The 17,686-nt window shown below is 42.1% G+C and overlaps 1 protein-coding gene across 3 annotated transcripts in view; it reads right to left on the bottom strand.

Moving 5' to 3' along the window:
• Positions 1-17,686, bottom strand: part of LOC131573588 (neurotrophin-3-like) — a 49,655-nt gene that overhangs the window by 30,445 nt on the left and 1,524 nt on the right. The window contains exons 1-2 of one of the 3 annotated variants that reach the window (XM_058827680.1): positions 2,838-2,985; positions 661-729 (exon numbers count right to left, since the gene is read on the bottom strand). The exons of 1 other annotated variant lie outside the window; for it this stretch is intronic. In XM_058827680.1, the coding sequence (XP_058683663.1) occupies positions 661-699 (39 nt within the window). In that variant the 5' untranslated portion in view covers positions 700-729; positions 2,838-2,985. Of the gene's footprint in view, positions 1-660; positions 730-2,837; positions 2,986-17,686 lie in introns of those variants that run through there. One more of the 3 variants, XM_058827679.1, reaches the window with a different exon arrangement.

Here is a 17,686-nt window from a genome sequence, read left to right as displayed (position 1 = left end):
TGAGATCTGGTAAACAAAATATGCAACAATGGTTTCTGAGCTTCCATGATTAATTCTATGCAACCGTGTATAATTACAATTATCATAAATATCCTCTGTTTACATAACACCTCAGTGGATCTGCTGAATTCTCTGTGGCCTCTATACATACAGTGCCATGAAATGCAAACATTGGCTCTTCCTAAACACTCCTGAGCAAACACAATGTGAAATCTAAGTGTGGAGGGAGATACCAAACAGGAATATCTGAGCCTGGGTTTATAAGGGAAGAGCATGGAATCTTTTATGTCTGCATGAGATACGGTGGTGTAAGAACAACAGAAAATCTGATGAGAATCTCACCAGTACTTCAAAATCCATAGAAAACTGGAGTTGTCTTGGAAAGGTAAAACTGGGGTGAGTATTAAGCATGTTTTAAGGACACTCACAGGTAACAACACTAACTGTAAGCACCCCCTCTTTGCAGAGAGCCAGCTAAGCACTCTCATAGAAGTCTAGCACATAGCAGGTGTTGAAAATGGAAATGCAATTTCCCAGCTAGGCAGACATCCAATATTTATGAGCCAAGTCTGTGGAAATAGCAAACTGCCAATAGGGACAGAATAATTTAGCAGAAAATCAAGCAAGTTTTCCACTTCAAACAGAGAGTTTGTCATTCACCTTGTGTCCGATCCTACTCCTTCCAGTGTCTGAATGCATTGTCTAGTGCTGAAGCAATCCTATAAAACACTAAAACAAAGAGATTAACATCCTCATGGCTAGAGCTGATCCCAGCTATCTAGGTATTTGGCAGAGCCAAGTGATGTATGGCTGAGAAAACCAAACAAAAAAATGCACACACCTGACAGGGAAACCAATCTGCCAACTTGGAACAGCACCTCTCACATTTCCTAGGCAAGGTTTTGGATTAAACGTTTCATTCACATTTTGACAATGTCATAGTTTTGTCAGACATATTTAGAAACTTCTACCATGTTTGGGTGGAAATCTTCCATAAGCAACAAAAGCTGGTCTGAGATCTCAAGCAGGGAAATGTGACCTTTGCATTTTTGGTCTGAGGTCAGAACAAGAACTGCAGAAGTGGAATGGCTCTGGAGAAACAGGTCTTGGACACACCTCCTGCCCAGTCAAAATTTGAGGTACTTGGATTTTCCTTGTAGTTATGAGAGGAAGAATTGGTAATTGCCAGACAGAGGGATCTGCGCCTGTCAACACTCCTAACTCAAAAAGTCAACTCCTAAATTTGCTCGAGAATTTCCTGTCTCTTTCTGATAAGGCTCCTGTCTCCTTTTGGCAGACTCTTTACACTGAACTGCCAAGCTATGCATAATAAGCCATGTTTCATGGGTATTTGCACAATTTTGGAAACTGCTGGCACCACCACACATGGCCCAGATATCACTGGATCAATGAAGAGCATTAAGGTGTGGGGAACTGAATGAATATGTCAAAAATATTAAAATATTCAGTGAATTCCCTTTTTCTTTCTGTCTGAAGCTCACTCTGTTACGAGACTGGGTAGGGGGCTGGACTAAGGCAGAGCTCCTGGAAAAATAGGCCCTAAGAGGAAGAAGACCTCAAAGCTGGGTCTCTGTAAGGGTGAAATTTAGCTTTGAGTACAAATTTTAAGTGAATTATGATGGCCCTGCCACCACCCCAGTGTGTTTGTTATTCAGGAAGACATGCCAAATAACCTCCACGAAGTGACTGCTTTTTTTGAGCTGGAACTTATTCCTGGACAGTTTGTTGTAAGCACTTGGTCAGAGTCACAGCAAGACACTTTGGAGCCTGTTTTGGCAGCCCTTCATCCTCCTTTCCCTTCTTTGAGCTCCTACCAGCTGCTGCCAGCAAAGATTCCTGAATCCCAAAAGATCTGCAGGGTCCCCTCTTAGAAAAGGGGAGCAGTTCTGCCATGTGATCTTTTGGTGATTGGTCCTGATCACCTTTTTCCTTGCTCAGCTGGGTATTCCAAAGTGTCAGGCTGTAGTGATAAATGGGTGGAATGGGTTTGTCCCATCCTCTCCAAGACTCTCCATTTTCAAGCAATCTCCATACCGATACTTATTTTTATGAATTTACAATAACCACCCTCAGCTTGAATTCCAAAATTCCCTTACAAGTGCATGAGCTTGAAGTAGTAACTGTGGAAAGAAAACCAAAAAGGGGGACTGACCAGTGGCAAAATTATTTTCTTTTTTTTTTGTTAATGAAAAAATGTTTCTGCTCTCTCAAACTATATGTCATAATTTTTTCTTTTCTTTTAAAGCAGAGGAACTGCCTATAAGCTGAAACTACATAGGTCAACATAAAAGGAATTTTTATGTATAAATAGAAAGGTGGTTTGTATCAATGTGTCCATAAAATTTATATTGTGATGCTTTGGAGACAGAGGCCAAAACAGCTTTGCAGCTGATCCATGAAAAATTAAATTTGTTTCAACTGAAATCCCTCAGAAATGTTCTGTTCATCTGAGGAAATAAGCTTATACCCCGAGAACTGAGTGTATAAATGGAAAAATATAAAGAAATGTACTTGCTCCTCAAAACAAAAGAAACAGTGAATGAACAAGTGAGTGAATAAACAGCTGAATGGATGTCACAGGGCTGTGCTGGGGTTTAGCAGTGTGTTACTAATCAGAGCCAGTGGAGGAGTATTTAAATGTGCAGTACCTGGGTTCTAGCAATGCATTACTAATTACAGCTCAAGGAATCTTCCTTAAAGCATTCATTCAAACTGGTTTGGGTGTGAATTCATTATGACACAGGCAGACTACTGCCTGACAAATTCCCACCCCGAGATATTTGCAGAGCAAGGGTTCAAAATGAGAACACATATACCTGTGAGTTGATCACAGTACAACCTGGCAATTCAAACACACATGGTAAAGCTGGTCCAATTCTTTTTAAAGAATTTTAAGGGATTTTTCTGTGGCAAGCACTAGCTGTCTGTCACCTGGTAACTTCAGTGCATGACTTGAAGATTCTCACCTGATAAAAAGGCAAGACCTTTATCTTTGGGAAAACCCCCCCACATACCCATGCCCAGTGAGAAGGGCTGCATTTTTCAGATGCACACCCTTCTACAACCAGGTGATGAAAGGAATTTACTCACTTAGCTCTGTGCGAATGCAAGTTCCAGCTTGTTGTGGGCAAAAGAGCCTGAAAGCTTTGGTCCCACTCTTCTTCAATAGCATGATTATAACTCTCAAGGACTGCTGATCCCTCTGAAACAGCTGGAGTGATCAGTAAATCAGATAATTGCATTTTTTCTCCAGTATGAGGCCCTCACTGTAAGCCTTTGAGTTTGCTGGGTTTACAGAGGCACTAAGTAGGAGGACTGTCAGCACTGAAGATCACAGGTTTACAGTGAGATCAAGTGCTTCCCTCACTGCAACAAATAAAATTAAACTGGATAACAGACTGATCTCCCTTTTGAACTAAAATGGAAAGTTGTCTTCAACTTATTTCAGGGCAAGTAACCATCAGAATACACAAGAAAAGAAGAAATAAGATTTGTCTGCTCTTCCAGAAATCTCCAACATAGAGACAGTCTGGTCTGGCTCCCAGTTACATTGAAATAAATGTTAAAAATTAGATATGATAACAAAATAGATATGGCAATATTTGTTGTAAAAGAAATATTTTTTAGCCTTGCAGCTATTGCTTTAGAATTGGGGGTTGCTCAGCCTGGAGAAGAGAAGTGAGCTCATTGTGGCCTTGCAGTGCCTGCAGGGAACCCACAGGAAGGATGGAGAGAGACTCTTGAAGGGGCCTGCAGAGACAGGACAAGGGGGAATGCCTTCACACTGACAGAGAGCAGGGTTAGATTGGATATTGGGAAGAAATTATTCTCTGTGAGGGTGGTGAGGCCCTGGCACAGGTTTCCCAGAGAAACTGTGGCTGCCCCATCCCTGGCCATGTTCCAGGCCAGGTTGGATGGGACTTGGAGCAACTCGGAGCAACCTGGCCTGGTGGAAGATGTATGGGAAGACTTATGGTATGGTGTTGGGAGAAGATGATCCTTAAGATCCCTTCCTTTCAAAGATCCGTTGCTTTAATTTCACATTTTAGGCTGTAGATTAAAGTTTGGGATTTCTTCATTGTTGCAGGTTTTTTTTAATTATTATTTTTTACATGAAGGAAAACTTTTTATTGCAAGGAAATTAGATATTGCCAAGAGCAAAAGAAGCAAGGTTAAAGAGATGTTGACATGATTTTGACTGCAAAGGAATTCTGAGGTGAAGACACAACCATTGTACTAAATCTGTACAAACATTTAGGAGGGAACATAGAAAGGGTCAGAGGTACTAAGAGTCTTTCATAAAATGGGAAGACAAGTAAACAAAACTGTTAAATCATCATCTAATTAAGTAGATGGAGATGCAGTGCACAAGTCTGATAAGGCAATTCTTTTTCTGTGCCTTTAAAGAACTTTAAAAAAACAAAAAAAAACTTTATTTTAACCATTAAAGATGGTTTCAATTTCAGTCTTTTTTGAAAGAGGAATGAAATGATGCCTTTTCCCTTAATTCCTTTTTTTTTGTCTTAGTTCAGTCTAACCCTCACCAAGGCACAGTACATTGTAGGAGAAAAATGAGAAAAAGAAGATCATTTGTAAAGCATGAAGAGAAGAAAGATGTTGATAAGAAAATAGAGATGTCAGAGGTCCTCAAAAAACCCTTTCTGAAGGAAAGAGAAAGAGAAAGAGAAGAAAACAAGAGGTTCAAACTGAAGGGATTCGAACAAGAATTTGCCTTCTCACAAAAATAAGAAATTCATTGAAAAAGGACATGAGCAGCAATAATTATGTCTTTTTCTTCTTGGGGACTCAGTCAGAGGTCATGGATTTATTTAATTGTCATGGTATCAGGAGAAAAAGAGGAAGCCAGTGGTAAAGAAATTTTGAAAGGTATCAGCATCATATGAAGATGAAAAAAAAGTTGGGAAATTTTTACACAACATATTTGACTCTTTCTCAGGAAATTTCAGGGGAGCTTGTGGACCTCATCTATTCAGATGATGCAGAAACATCAAACTGAAGGGAAATAAAAAGAACATTACAAACTCCTGATTTATGTTTAGAGGGGGAGAAAAAAGAAAATTTGTCAGGTTGCACAGCAGAAACAAAACAAATTGCATGTTTTGGAGGAAAAACAGAAGATAACCACAGCTGACTATGTTACCAAACTGAAAACCCATGGGAATATGCAGACACAGAGGATAATTGAGGACTACAGACAAAATTTGACAAAAGGCAATCACAGCCAAGATGTAAAAGAAGCATCATGGATTGCATTATGCATAGAAAAACAGTACCAGTATATGCAGCTCCAGCTTTTTGTAAAGATTTGTTCTGCAAAAGAGAAGTAATATTGTTCTGCAAAAGATGGCAAGAGAAGGCTGAGGGTATTTACCAAGGAAATCAGTGTGTGTGCATGTCTGAAGAAAAGAAATATTGATTATAATTGGTGGATAACATATATATATATATATATATGTGTGTGTGTGTTTGTGTGTATATTTGTATGTATGTATATATATGTATGTACATGTTTATATGTATATATATATATGTGAGAGTCACAGAACCACAGAATGCTTTGGGTTGGAAGGGACCTTAAAAATCATCTCATTACAGGCTCCTGCTATGGGCAGGGAAACCTTCCACTATCCCAGGCTGCTCAGAGCCCCATCCAACCTGGCCTGGAACACTGCCAGGGATGGGGCAGCCTCAGCTTCTCTGGGCAACCTGTGCCAGGACCTTACCAACATCACAGGGGAGAATTTCTTCTTAATATCTAACCTAAATTTTCCTTTTCATTATGAAGCCAATCCCCCTTGTCCTGCCACTCCAGGTACCTTATTTATATTTTTTGGGCACTGTATTATCCGTCTTATTAGTATGCATATTATTTGCTCAGATGTCCTTTAGTATAAAGCTTAAAGCAGGATAAGCCAATACATAATAAGATTAAAACCAATGGTGCTGTGAGATCTCATAAATTAAATGCAAATAAAACATAATTAAAAAAGAGAAAATCTACTCAGATAAAGAACAAGACTTCTTTAGTCTTCTGTGTACAGTAAGTGCACATATATATATGCACACATGTATATGTGTACACATATGTAATACAATTATATATATATAGATATAATTGCATTTACACACAATTTCCAATATTTAAAGCAAAAAAGACAGTGATTCAGACACTCTCCAGAGACTGAACAGCACTATAATGATTTTTGTGCTTCTGATTTCCCAAAGGTGCTACATTTCCATTTCAAACTGTTATAAGAACAAGGTCTAAATTAACTATATATAAATTCAGTTTAGCATAATATTAAAAGGTCATGACAGAGATAATGGACTTTAAGTGGAATCCAGACTGCAGTGTTCAGTGGAAGGTAGGAAAGACCAAAGCAGACAATTTCCTGTGGCATAAGAAGTAAAACTTCAAACTAATTTCTTTCCTTTTTCTGTTCAGAACTGGAGTTTTCAAGGTAGTAGAACAATTAGGTGACAAAAAGATACAGAAAAAATGGCTTTGCAAAGCCATTTCTCTTTAGTGTAATTCAGCCGTTGTCAAGACAAGGTTTTGATGTTGATAATTGACAAAGCTGGGCTGGTGATGAACAAACTTGACACCTGGCTCATTTCATACTGATCCTTCAGTCTTTCCAGATGGCAGAATTTACTTCTGTTCCCATCTGTTCCTTTTCAGAAAGGAAAAGGGGAGGAAAACCCAAAATTGCTAAAACATTTTATGGGTTTTAGAAGTATCTTTGAGGTTCTTTTCAAGTCCTTTGCTCTGGACCACATTCCTGTGGAAGGCTGGCGATGGCACCTACAATTATTTGCCTCAGATCAAAGGTAGGATGTTGGCTTTCATTTTTCATATTTGGTCTGATATATTTCATCTGGATGAGAATTTCATGGATGGAAAAATTGAAAGAGCAGGAATCACCTCACCAACACCTTCTTGCAAAAAGAGAGGAGAAAACAAGCAAGGAAACAAACAAACAAGAGCAGTATCACACTGTGATTAGACAATTTTTGACAGGTCAGAGCAGAATTTTGGAGGAAGCTTTGCTAGTTCAGATTTGGAAAACTGTTTCTACATTAAGAAACTCCCCCCCCGCCTTTTTCTTTTTCCCCTTTTCTTTTCAGAAACAACCACTCTCATTTCCCTGACTATTGGCAATAGTTTCTATGTTGACTTCTCAGGTCTTGACTCTGGTCTAAATTTTCACTGCCTCAAGATGAACTTATTCTCTGGGGGGCCATTAGGCTTCTTCCAAGTAAGTGGGGTCAGAATTAGGCCCCTGTTAAGTTAGTTAGCTCTAGAGCTAGCAACTGGCTGTTCAAGAATATTCAGCAAGAGAAAAATAGAAGTTGATAGATGGGAAAAGATGGAAAAAACCCAAAGTGAAATCCATCAATGGTAACCAGGAAATAATTTTGGATGCTTCTTTGTAGTCATAAGTTTCCATGTACTGCTAAAAACAATTGGTTAATCAGGAGAAAGTTCAGAAAGCAATTAGAATACACAAATTTCCCTAAATAGTCATAAATATTTAGGGATTTTATGAATAAAATGAAAATAATTGAATTTATGGACCCGGCTGAAGGAAGGTTGTGGTGCCCATCTGTATTGTGCTCTGGTAAAACCCCACCTGGAATATTGCATCCAGTTCTGGTGGCCCCAACAGAAGAAAGACATGGAACTGTCAGAGCAAGTCCAGAGGAGGCCACAAAGTTCATTAGAGGACTGGAGCACCTCCCTATGGAGACAGTCTGGGAAAGCTGGGGCTGTTCAGCCTGGGGAGGAGAAGGCTGTGGAAACTTCAGACCACCTTCCAGAATCTGAAAATGATTCAGGGAAGCTGGAGAGGGACTTTTCATCAGGAACTGTAGTGACAGGGCAAGGGAGAAGAGCTTCAAACTGAAAAGGGAAATTTAGGCTAGATACTAGGAAGAAATTCTACCCTGTGAGGGTGGTAAGGCCCTGGCACAGGTTGCCCAGAGCAGCTGTGGCTGCCCCATCCCTGGCAATGTTCCAGGCCAGGTTAGGTGGGGCTCTGAGCAACCTGGGATAGTGGAAGGTTTCCCTGCCCATGGCAGGGGGTGGAACTCAATGATTTTTAAGGTCCATTCTAACCTAAGACTTTCAATGATTCCTGTAGAGGACCAGGAAGGTTTCTGATTCCAGTCATCCTAAAGGACCATGTTGTCCTGGGGGAGCTGGAAAAAGGCTTTAGCTTAGCTCATGTGCCTCACCAAGCAGTGTGAATACCTGAGAAGAGCCTCAGGCAGTTTGCATTGCCCTGGCAGAGCAAGGGTCTGCCCTCTGTGCTCACCCTGCAGGGTGCTGGCTCAGAAACTGCTGTCTCTTCTGCTCCACCAGAACTGCTCTACACAGCCGGATGTCTTAACACCAGCCTGCAGAGTGTCTTTGGGCAATTTGTCCCTGGGGAGCTTTGCACTGCCATCCAAACAGAAATAAGGTTGGTTATCCTGGTGCAGTTCTGCTAATAGGTTGGAGGACCTGGAGACTCCTCATGGGGGAAAGTACAGGCCCAGTAATTTGTATGGAGTTACCTCCTGGAACACTGTCCAGGTTGCTGCCAGGCTACAGACACACCCATCATCTTGAGGAGATTGTACTGAGCTTTTCACAAAACCACAGAATTACTGAGGCTGGAAAAAAACTCCCAGATCATCGAATCCAACCTGTGACCGATCTCCACCTTGTCACCTGGTCCAGAGTGCCGAGTGACAGGTCCAGCAGTCTCTTGGAGATCTCAAGGGACAGGGATTCACCACCTCCCTGGGTAGCCCCTTCCAAGGCCTGAGCACCCTTTCCATGAAGAAATTCTTCCTGATGTCCAACCTGAACCTCCTCTGGCACAGTTTGAGGCCATTTCCTCTTGTCCTGTCCTTTGTTCCCTGGGAGCAGAGCCTGACCCTCCCCAGCTGTCCCCTCCTGTCCGGGAGTTGTGCAGAGCCAGAAGGTTCCCCCTGAGCCTCCTCTTCTCCAGGCTGAGCTCCCCCAGGTCCCTCAGCTGCTTCTGGTGCTCCAAACCCTTTCCCAGCTCTTCTGGACACGCTCCAGACCCTCAATGTCTTTCTTCTAGTGAGGGCCTCAAAACTTGGCCCATGACTCAAGGTGTGGTCTCACAGTGCAACCTTTCTTTTGAAAAAAGAGCTGTTCTCCAAGAACAGGTTATTTATTAAAAATATTTCTGTTACTTTCAACAATGACACATTTTATTTTCACTTCTTCCTCAAAGAATGCCATCACAAAAAGGTAACCACTAGAATTTAACTAAAGAAAAAATAAAATTGAAGCCAAACCACTCATCCAACCTGGTCTCCTGCCAGCTGTCCTACTGCCACCCAGGACTGTGTTGTTGCTAAGAAGTTGCCCATGGGAAAGCACTCAATCCTGTAGTAATGAATGGCACTCAAGCTGGATTGGGAATGGTATGAAAATTTTAAGTGGAGTGGTGGAAGCCCAATCACTTGTTGAATTTAAAATTAGACATGACAGAGCTTTGAAGAATATTCTATCTGGCTGGCTGAGATCTTAGAGACACAGACCGTATTAGGAGATATTAGACTGTACTAGAGATGGATTTTGTTGGGTTTAATTCTCCAGTCCTGAGGAATTTCTCTTTGCCTCCTAATCCCAAGAGTCCCCTGTGAGGCAGAAGCATCATGCCCTTGTTTTCTCCAGGTTAATGTGCTTTGCTGGTTTAGCCCTTGTAGTTCCAAGTACCAATTCCCTGCTCTGTGGATGGCTGGTAGATGGGTCACCGAGGTTAACAAGGTTAAAAAGGACACAGGTTTTTGAGCAAAGGAGAAGCCTGAAAAAGCCTTTTGAACTTTAGTGTCCACAGGGACTTAGTTGAGATTTATTAGAACAAGCAGGGAATGATTGGTTTTTGAGGATCTGACAAATTCCAACCACCACCACCACCACCAACCAAAAAAAAAGAAGAAAAAAAAAAAAAGAAAAAAAGTGCTGCAGTTTTTCCAGTCAAAATACTACTTATCTAATGTAGGCATATTGTCTCCCCTCCTGTGATTTCTGTGGCTCAACATACAAAAATGCTTTGGATGTGCATTCATGGCTAAAAAAAATCCCCCAAAACAAACCCAAAGACACAAATTCAAAGTTACAGCCTCACAAATTTTAATAAGATCACCTGGGTGCAACTGAGAGTAGAACTGCATCTGACCTGCAGTCAGATGGGTTTCTGTGCTTGCCCTGATCCTGGGTAAATCAGAAATGCATTGGGATCAGTGGAAGTGCTGGTGTCAAACCAGAACCAGGAAAGGCACAGTCTGAAACAGAGGTGCAAAGAAAGATTGAAGTAAACAAATTAACTTGCCAAAGGACAACTAAACCAATAAGATTTGCTTAATAGTGGTTAAAAAAAAGAGAACAACCTCTGACCAAAAAAAAAAAAAAAAAAAATTAACAGGAAGATTTCCTACTAGAGGAAAGACAGAGATAACAAAAAAAAAAAATCACCGGACTTTAAAAACATTTCTTTTTCCCAAAAATGCAAACTTTTCCAACGAAGACAACTCCCTGTCCTAGCAGATGTGAAAAGCAGCTTTAGCTTCCCAGGGCAAGATTTAACTTCATGAAGCTTTTGTTTTGTTTTGGTAAAACAACAACAACAACAACAACAACAACAACAACAATTCCCTCATCTCATCTTGCAGTACTATTTAGATTGTTCTTCTTTTCTCAGAGCTTGTGATGGTTTGTCTTTCAACAGAAAAACTAAACGTATTTCCTGAGTGTTTCAGACTTAAATAGGCAGTTCAAACAGCAAGGGAACACAGAAAGGCAGTTTGAACACAGACATTTTCTCTGAGCAGAAAAAAAGGTCTCTGCCCAGATTAATTCATGAATAAATTTAGTATAAATAAATTAATACTTTGTTCTAAGTACATCTAGAGCACATCTAGAAAGAATGACATATTGAGGCAATATTTCCTGAAGGTATCCCTATATGATGAAATGGTTTTCATCTCTCTCATGAGAGTTTTACTCCGTAAAAATCTTAGAAACATAGAATGGTTTGGGTTGGAAGGGACCTCAAAAATCATCTCAGTCTGAAAGCATTAAAGAGTAAAGGTGAAGAAAAATTAAATGGGAGAAGAAACAGGCTGTAGATGAATAGAAGGAATGGAAAGGATAGAAAAAAATGCTACATAGAAGGACATATTTGTCAGAAAAATGGGCAAAAAGTAAGAGACTCAGAGGAGAAAACCCTATGATAATATGTCTAGGAAAAATCAATTTAGACCAACTCTATTAAATGTTAGGGAGGAAGTTGGAAAGGTGTAATATTGAAAATTAGCTAGCCATGATTTCAACAAGGAATTAGTGCTGGATTTATTAGATAGAAGTTCTTTTAGGGTAGAAGGGAGACACAAAAGAGAAAAATAGTGAGTGCAAAAAGTGTAATTGAAGAAGGTAGGCAATTAGAGGAAAGAGGTCTGGTTTTGGAACATCAATTTTATTCCTGAATGCTCTAGTGTCACAAAGTTTTAGATGAAATTAAGTCAGAAAACTGGAAAAACATAATTAAGACATTGAAGAATATGCTTAGAGGAAAAGAAATCATATTAACTGTAAGAAAAGAAACAAAGGACAGCTTAAGTCAAATATGTGAATGATATCTTCAGTAAACAATAACAAAGAAGGAAAGCTGCTAAAGATGTTAAGGGATCTAAGTGGGATAACATGCAAATATGAATAAACAGCAAAGAAAAACCATAATTTCAGGAAGATATTTTTATGTTATGGAGTTATCTGCATCATTCATTTGGAAAGCTAATCATGTAAAATCTGACTGTGCAAATTGTTTGAGAAATGAGTGGAGGAAATAGTTTTACCTCTCACAGGAACTGAAAACCCTGAAATGGGTAAATATTTTCTAATGTACAAATCCAGGAAAGACCCCTCAGCACATGAAATGTAGCCTATGTCTTAACAACTCTGGTTTAGTCTCCATCAGATTTATGAGGTCTATATTTGATACCTAAAAGCCAAAACATCTCATCTTGCTTTGGAGCAAAAACCAAATCCCAAATCCCGTATCTGGAGGGGACAGAAGCTGATTTTGTCTTGCAAGTGTGTCCATCTCCTGGGTGAGGCAGAAGTCACAGGAGAGGAAGCTGTATTCAAACTTGTCTAACCACAGAGCTTTTCAAAAGAAGTAGTTTGGCTTAAATTTCACACTCACAACCTGAATTCATGTAGAGTACAAAGTACTTCTTCCTTCTGCAGCTCTACAATTCCCTGCGAGTTACCTCTGATTGTATCGATTCAGACTTTTGGCAAATGTGGTTGAATTCTTTTGTAAGGCATTGCCTAGAAATACATATTTTTGAATTAACTAGATTTTTGCATGCTAACTCAGCTAATGTAAGATAAAATATGTGAAACCTATAGCAGGGTCAGACTCAAAATACAGAAATTTATTGCTGGACAGTGTGAAAGAGCATCTGAGGAGCACATTTATTGCTGTGGTTCCATTACGGGCAACATGTACGTTGGAAGCACAGGAAATGTTGGAGAAGTGCTGCAAATCTTACCCTGTGGGTTGTAATCCTTTCAGAGTGTTTTCATCACCTCCAGTACAGGTTTTTTAACAGATAACACAGTGGACTTTGCTCTGCAGGATCTGCACATTTTCACAGCTACACAAACGGTGACTCCAAATGAGTCATACTCTGCCTGATGGAAACATGGAATACCCTGCCATCCTTCCCATGTGCATCCAAATGCAACCAACAGGCTCCTTCTCTGAGCCTGAGATAACAACAGATAACCAGCAAATTCTGTTTCGACATGCACGGACACAGCCTTCCCCCATGCTGCTGTGTCCTTGTTCACGCTCAGCTTTGTCACGCGTTCCCTCAGATGGGAATTCCACACACAAACTGAGAGGGAAAGACCCTTCCTCATGTGTGTGAAAAGGTGGAGATGACATGGAGGCAGGGAAAGATCAGAGAGGGAGGAGTATATGGTCCTGCTGTGTTCTTTCAAGTGCTTGCTGCTCTGAAGGAAAGGGCCATGTTTCCTGGCTTGCTTGTACCATCTGAAGGAGAGAAGGAGGCTCTGAACTGAACTGGATGCTTGAGTGAGGTTGTTTTAGTTCTTTGGGAGGTATAATCTCCCTTGAGGCTTCCTACAGAGGACTCCCCTTCCCCTATGGACTTAAGGCTCATGATACAATCAGAAACATAGCTGTGGATGTTCCCTCTAGCACTCACTTCACAACCTTGAGACCACTCCATACCCACCCTTAGTGCTTCTCTCTTCACACGCACATCCCATCTGTCCCCTCAAAAAATGACTGATCCCCACATCCCCCTCTGACAGATGCAAAAGTCTCCCACACAGCAACAGCTGCCATCCCCCTCTGTCATCCCTTCCCACTGACTGCTTCTGGACACCACCAGGAGACACACACACATGGCCAGACAAACTTCTGCATGGACACCCAGATGTTCCAGCCCCTTGCAAGCAGATATCTATGGCTGTGTCATGGCTGAAAAGGGTCCAGGCAGGCACAAATGCCCCATGTTCTCCACACTGAGCACAACCCATTCACTCTTGCTTTGCTTCCCTTCCTGCAGCAATCCATTGATCCCTTTCTCTTTTCTCAGCCAGCTGACAGGTTGATGCCACTGTTTGATTTTCATTTTTCTTTGTGGAGGGAGCAGAGTGGTCAGAGGCCAGGGGAGCACTGGTGGCAGTGAGCTGAGTAAGCTGTGGTGTGTGGTTTCAGCCCAGCTGAATCCCAGTATCTGAGACTGCATCTCCCCCTCATGGACAGCTGCTTCACCATCCCCTCCACCCACAGCCTGCCATGGTGGGAAGTTCGCTCCCACCAGAAAAGAAAGGTGCTTCCCACAGACTGCAACGAGCTGCAAGAACTGCCAGGAAAAATTATCCAGCTGGAGAGCTTGAACTGGACTCTGCAGTGGGAAACCAGTGTAAAAACCAGGACAATGGGTTCCCAACCCAACGTGTGGCTGCAAGAACAATAATGGCTTATCATTTCACAGGGTGCTTGCTTTTATTTTAGCAGGAATTTGTCCTTGCAATGAACAGAAAAGGGATCTATGAACCATGGTCTATTAAAGTCTAGGCTCAGAGGCTTCAACATTTAAGTTTAGAGGTTCTGTGTGATCAGACTGATTTCTTCCAGTGCAAGACCCACAGGATTACTCACAATCTTCTCACCAGCTACGGGTGGAAACAAGCACTTTCCTACTCAATGTAGACGAAACCAAAGTCCAAAGTGAGCCACACAATTTGAAGATCTTTTTAGACCAGATCTGAAGAACAACTGTTGTCAATAAATGCAGTTGTTTTGAAGGGAAATAAGTTCACAGTGCTTGTCTCTGACACCCAAGATGTATCCTATGTTTTCAACCTCCAAATGCACATTACTCCAGCATTGCTTCAAGCCATGGAGAAAGCCAGTGCTTTCCTCTTTCTTTTGACTGACATCTGTAGTCCTTCTTTTTGCTTCAGCCCAATGATTGTTCATCCAAGAGCCCTGGTAACTTGTCCCAGAGAAACCTCTCTGCCCTTTTGTGCCAGTGGCAGTATTCAGAGGTTTTAATGTGTGAAAATAAGGTGAGTTGGTATCCTTCTGAATGAAGCTGGTTTAAATATTGCAGTTAAATGTACTGGGATTTTCTAAGGATTATTCAGCAGTTCTTCATAAAAAGCCTTCAAAAAACCTCTAGAGGAGAGCCTGCCTGCTGTGCAAGTCATGCAGAAGGCAGGTACATCTAGAGCACGTCGGGTCCGATCGCTACCCACGCACCAAACCATTTTCCCGGTTAGTCATTCTTTCCTACCCTCCTTCTCAGTGCAAACATTGCCTTCCTAGCACTCATGAGACTCACCCCTGGTGCTGGCCTTACGTAAGTGATTTTGACATGGAGAACTGTGCCGCGAACGCAGTGGACACGTGATGTTCCACTCAGCCTCTGCATGCCATCCTGCATGTCAGCACGGCCTCCTGTGTGGCTCTTTGGGACTTCCATGCAGGCTTCCATCCCTTACAGCAGCCCAGGGCTCTTACACACCCTACGAGGGTTTCAGCTTCTGCCTGGGTTGTCCTCATCACCTGCAACTCTGCCAGTCCCATAAGCACAGCACTCACTGAACATATTCACCCCTGGCCCTCACACAGAACCAGCATTCCATGCATCCATGGAATTCCTATCATCAAGGTCTCTATGGACTTACCTGTGCCCTTGCACTGAACTCCCAATCTGCTCTCCTGGTGCACTGCATGCACCTAGGGCCCCTTGCACACTTAGCCTCCCTCAAAGCAAGAGGCAGATAACGACAAATGGCTTAAATTATCATAAACTTTTTCTCGCTCTTCATCACTCTTCCTTCCTTCCTTCCTTCCTTCGTTCCTTCCCAGGCCCCACACCTAGGTCTGCAACCCTCACCTGCACTTCCCTCATTTTCTTCAAGCATGCTGTGCACACAAATGTCTCTCATTAGACACAACTTTTCCCTCCCTTTACCTTCCCTTGCACAGCCCTTGCATGGAGGCACAGCCTGATAGGTCCCTTCCTCACTCCCACACCACTGTGTGCCAACCCACGCTGAGCTCCTCACCCCTTGTAACAGGAACTGTCATTCCCGTCCACTTCTACCTCCTGCCCCACAGATCCCACCTGCATTTGCCTCCCCACACACTTCACACTTTACTTTTGACCGTAGCACAGTCATGTGGCTTATTCGGCCCTCCAGGTAATCTCTCCTCCCATTCCTTCTCCTACCCCTTTATATCTTCAGTAATTTCTGCACCAGCACATTTGTTCCATTCCCTCTTGCTGTTTCACTTATCCAGTACCTACCACAGAGATATATAAACACATTTGTTACGTCTGTTGCAACAGAAAATTGCTCCTTTTTGTTTATGTTCTCCTCCTCCCACAGTCTTCCCATTATTCCTTACTTCCTGTTCCTTGCCCCAACTGTTTCCCCTGTAACTTACCGCCTGTTTTTTCCCTGTGCTGCTCCTACTCCCCAGTAAAGAGGCATCCCCGGTTCTGCTGGGAAAACCACTCCATCTTTGCACCACTCCCTTTCTTTGCCTACTAAGAAACATACCCTCAAATTTCCCTTCACTCTCTGCTCTCTCGCCCTGTATCTCCTCTAAATCACCTCTTTCCTAGGCATTACAGAAAACAGAGCTCTTCATTTCATCCCCATTCATGCCTCCTACAATCCTTAGTTTTTCCTCATTCGTGCACTTCTCAACACCTGCCATGGCTTTATATCCTTGTTGCAGTTCATCCTGCCCCTGTGATTTCCACTCTCTTGCATTTCCTCACACTTCTCCGTGGCTTTTCCCGCAGTTCTGTCTCTCCCTTGCAGGCAGGCAGCACACTCCAGCAGGCTTCCAGCCTCCTCTTAAATATCTCTAATCAGTTACCCCTTCACATACTTACAGAATCCTTTTCCCCTCACCACACCCTAACTCCATCCAGCTCATTTTCCCCTCTGAGTTCCTGTTCTCAGCACGTTTCCATCACCATTCAAGCCTTGCCTTTCATACTCTTTTACTTTCCTTGTAAATACATCTGTGTATCTATTTCTTGACAAATCAAAGGTGTCTCCTTTTGAGCCCCCCCACAAGCATCATGTAGCTGATTATTTTCCATACCTTTCTCCAAATAGCTAATAGTTCACATTTTAACTCCTCCTCCAAACATCCTTTGTGCTTTCACCTTTCTCCCTCCACTCCCACTCCATGCCCAACCTCCCCCTTGCAGACCATCCTACCATCCTTGTATGTCCCTTTCATATCCTCACCCAGCCTCCAGCCTGTACCTTTTCCCATCTCTCTCGAGTGTTACTTCCTCTTGCAAGCTCCTAAACTTTCTGCCACCCACAAGGATCCTCTTTTTCCAGTTGATGTGCAGCAGTTTCCCTTTCAAGCCGACCACCTTAGCATGTCTCACCTGCCATTATTACCCCAGTGCACAACAATGAACATGTAGGACTTTATTTCTGCTGTATAACAACTTCCCTTCAGTTTTTATCTACCTTTATAATCACCATTTCATTTTTTGTTCCCTGAAGATAAAAACACCCCAACCCACAGCAGAACAATACAAACAAAATCCCTTAAACCTATGTGTTTTGCATAACTCAACATGTAGCACCCTTCTACACAATGCATTCCCCTCCTGTCTCTGCTGGTGCCTCCTCTTCTCCCCATGTTTTGGATCTACCACCTGCAATCATTCCTGGATTTTGTCCCCCCACCGTGCTCACACATAGAGACCCTGGTATTTGCACGTGTATCTCAGACCAGTCTTTTTACTACCAGCAGCTGGGACCATGCTGAACTCCTCCATTATTTGCTGCTTTTGTCTGGCAAGGTTTTTTTTTTTTTTCTTTTTTTCTTTTTTTTTCTTTTTTTATTATTAAATTTCTCTTTTCCTTGCATCCCATTTATAGGTGCTTCTTGCGCTGGTTCTCCACTTGCAAGCGTGCACATATCAGGTATTTTTGTGCCTGAGAATGCCTCTCTTACTTGTCTGGATATTTTCCTGAAGGCACAATGCAAAAGCAAAACTTTACATACCATTTGCACTCCTCATGCAACAA

Source organism: Poecile atricapillus, chromosome Z (assembly GCF_030490865.1).
Source record: "Poecile atricapillus isolate bPoeAtr1 chromosome Z, bPoeAtr1.hap1, whole genome shotgun sequence".
Taxonomy (NCBI): Eukaryota; Metazoa; Chordata; class Aves; order Passeriformes; family Paridae; genus Poecile; species Poecile atricapillus.
This window is presented reverse-complemented; position numbering and strand designations above follow the sequence as displayed.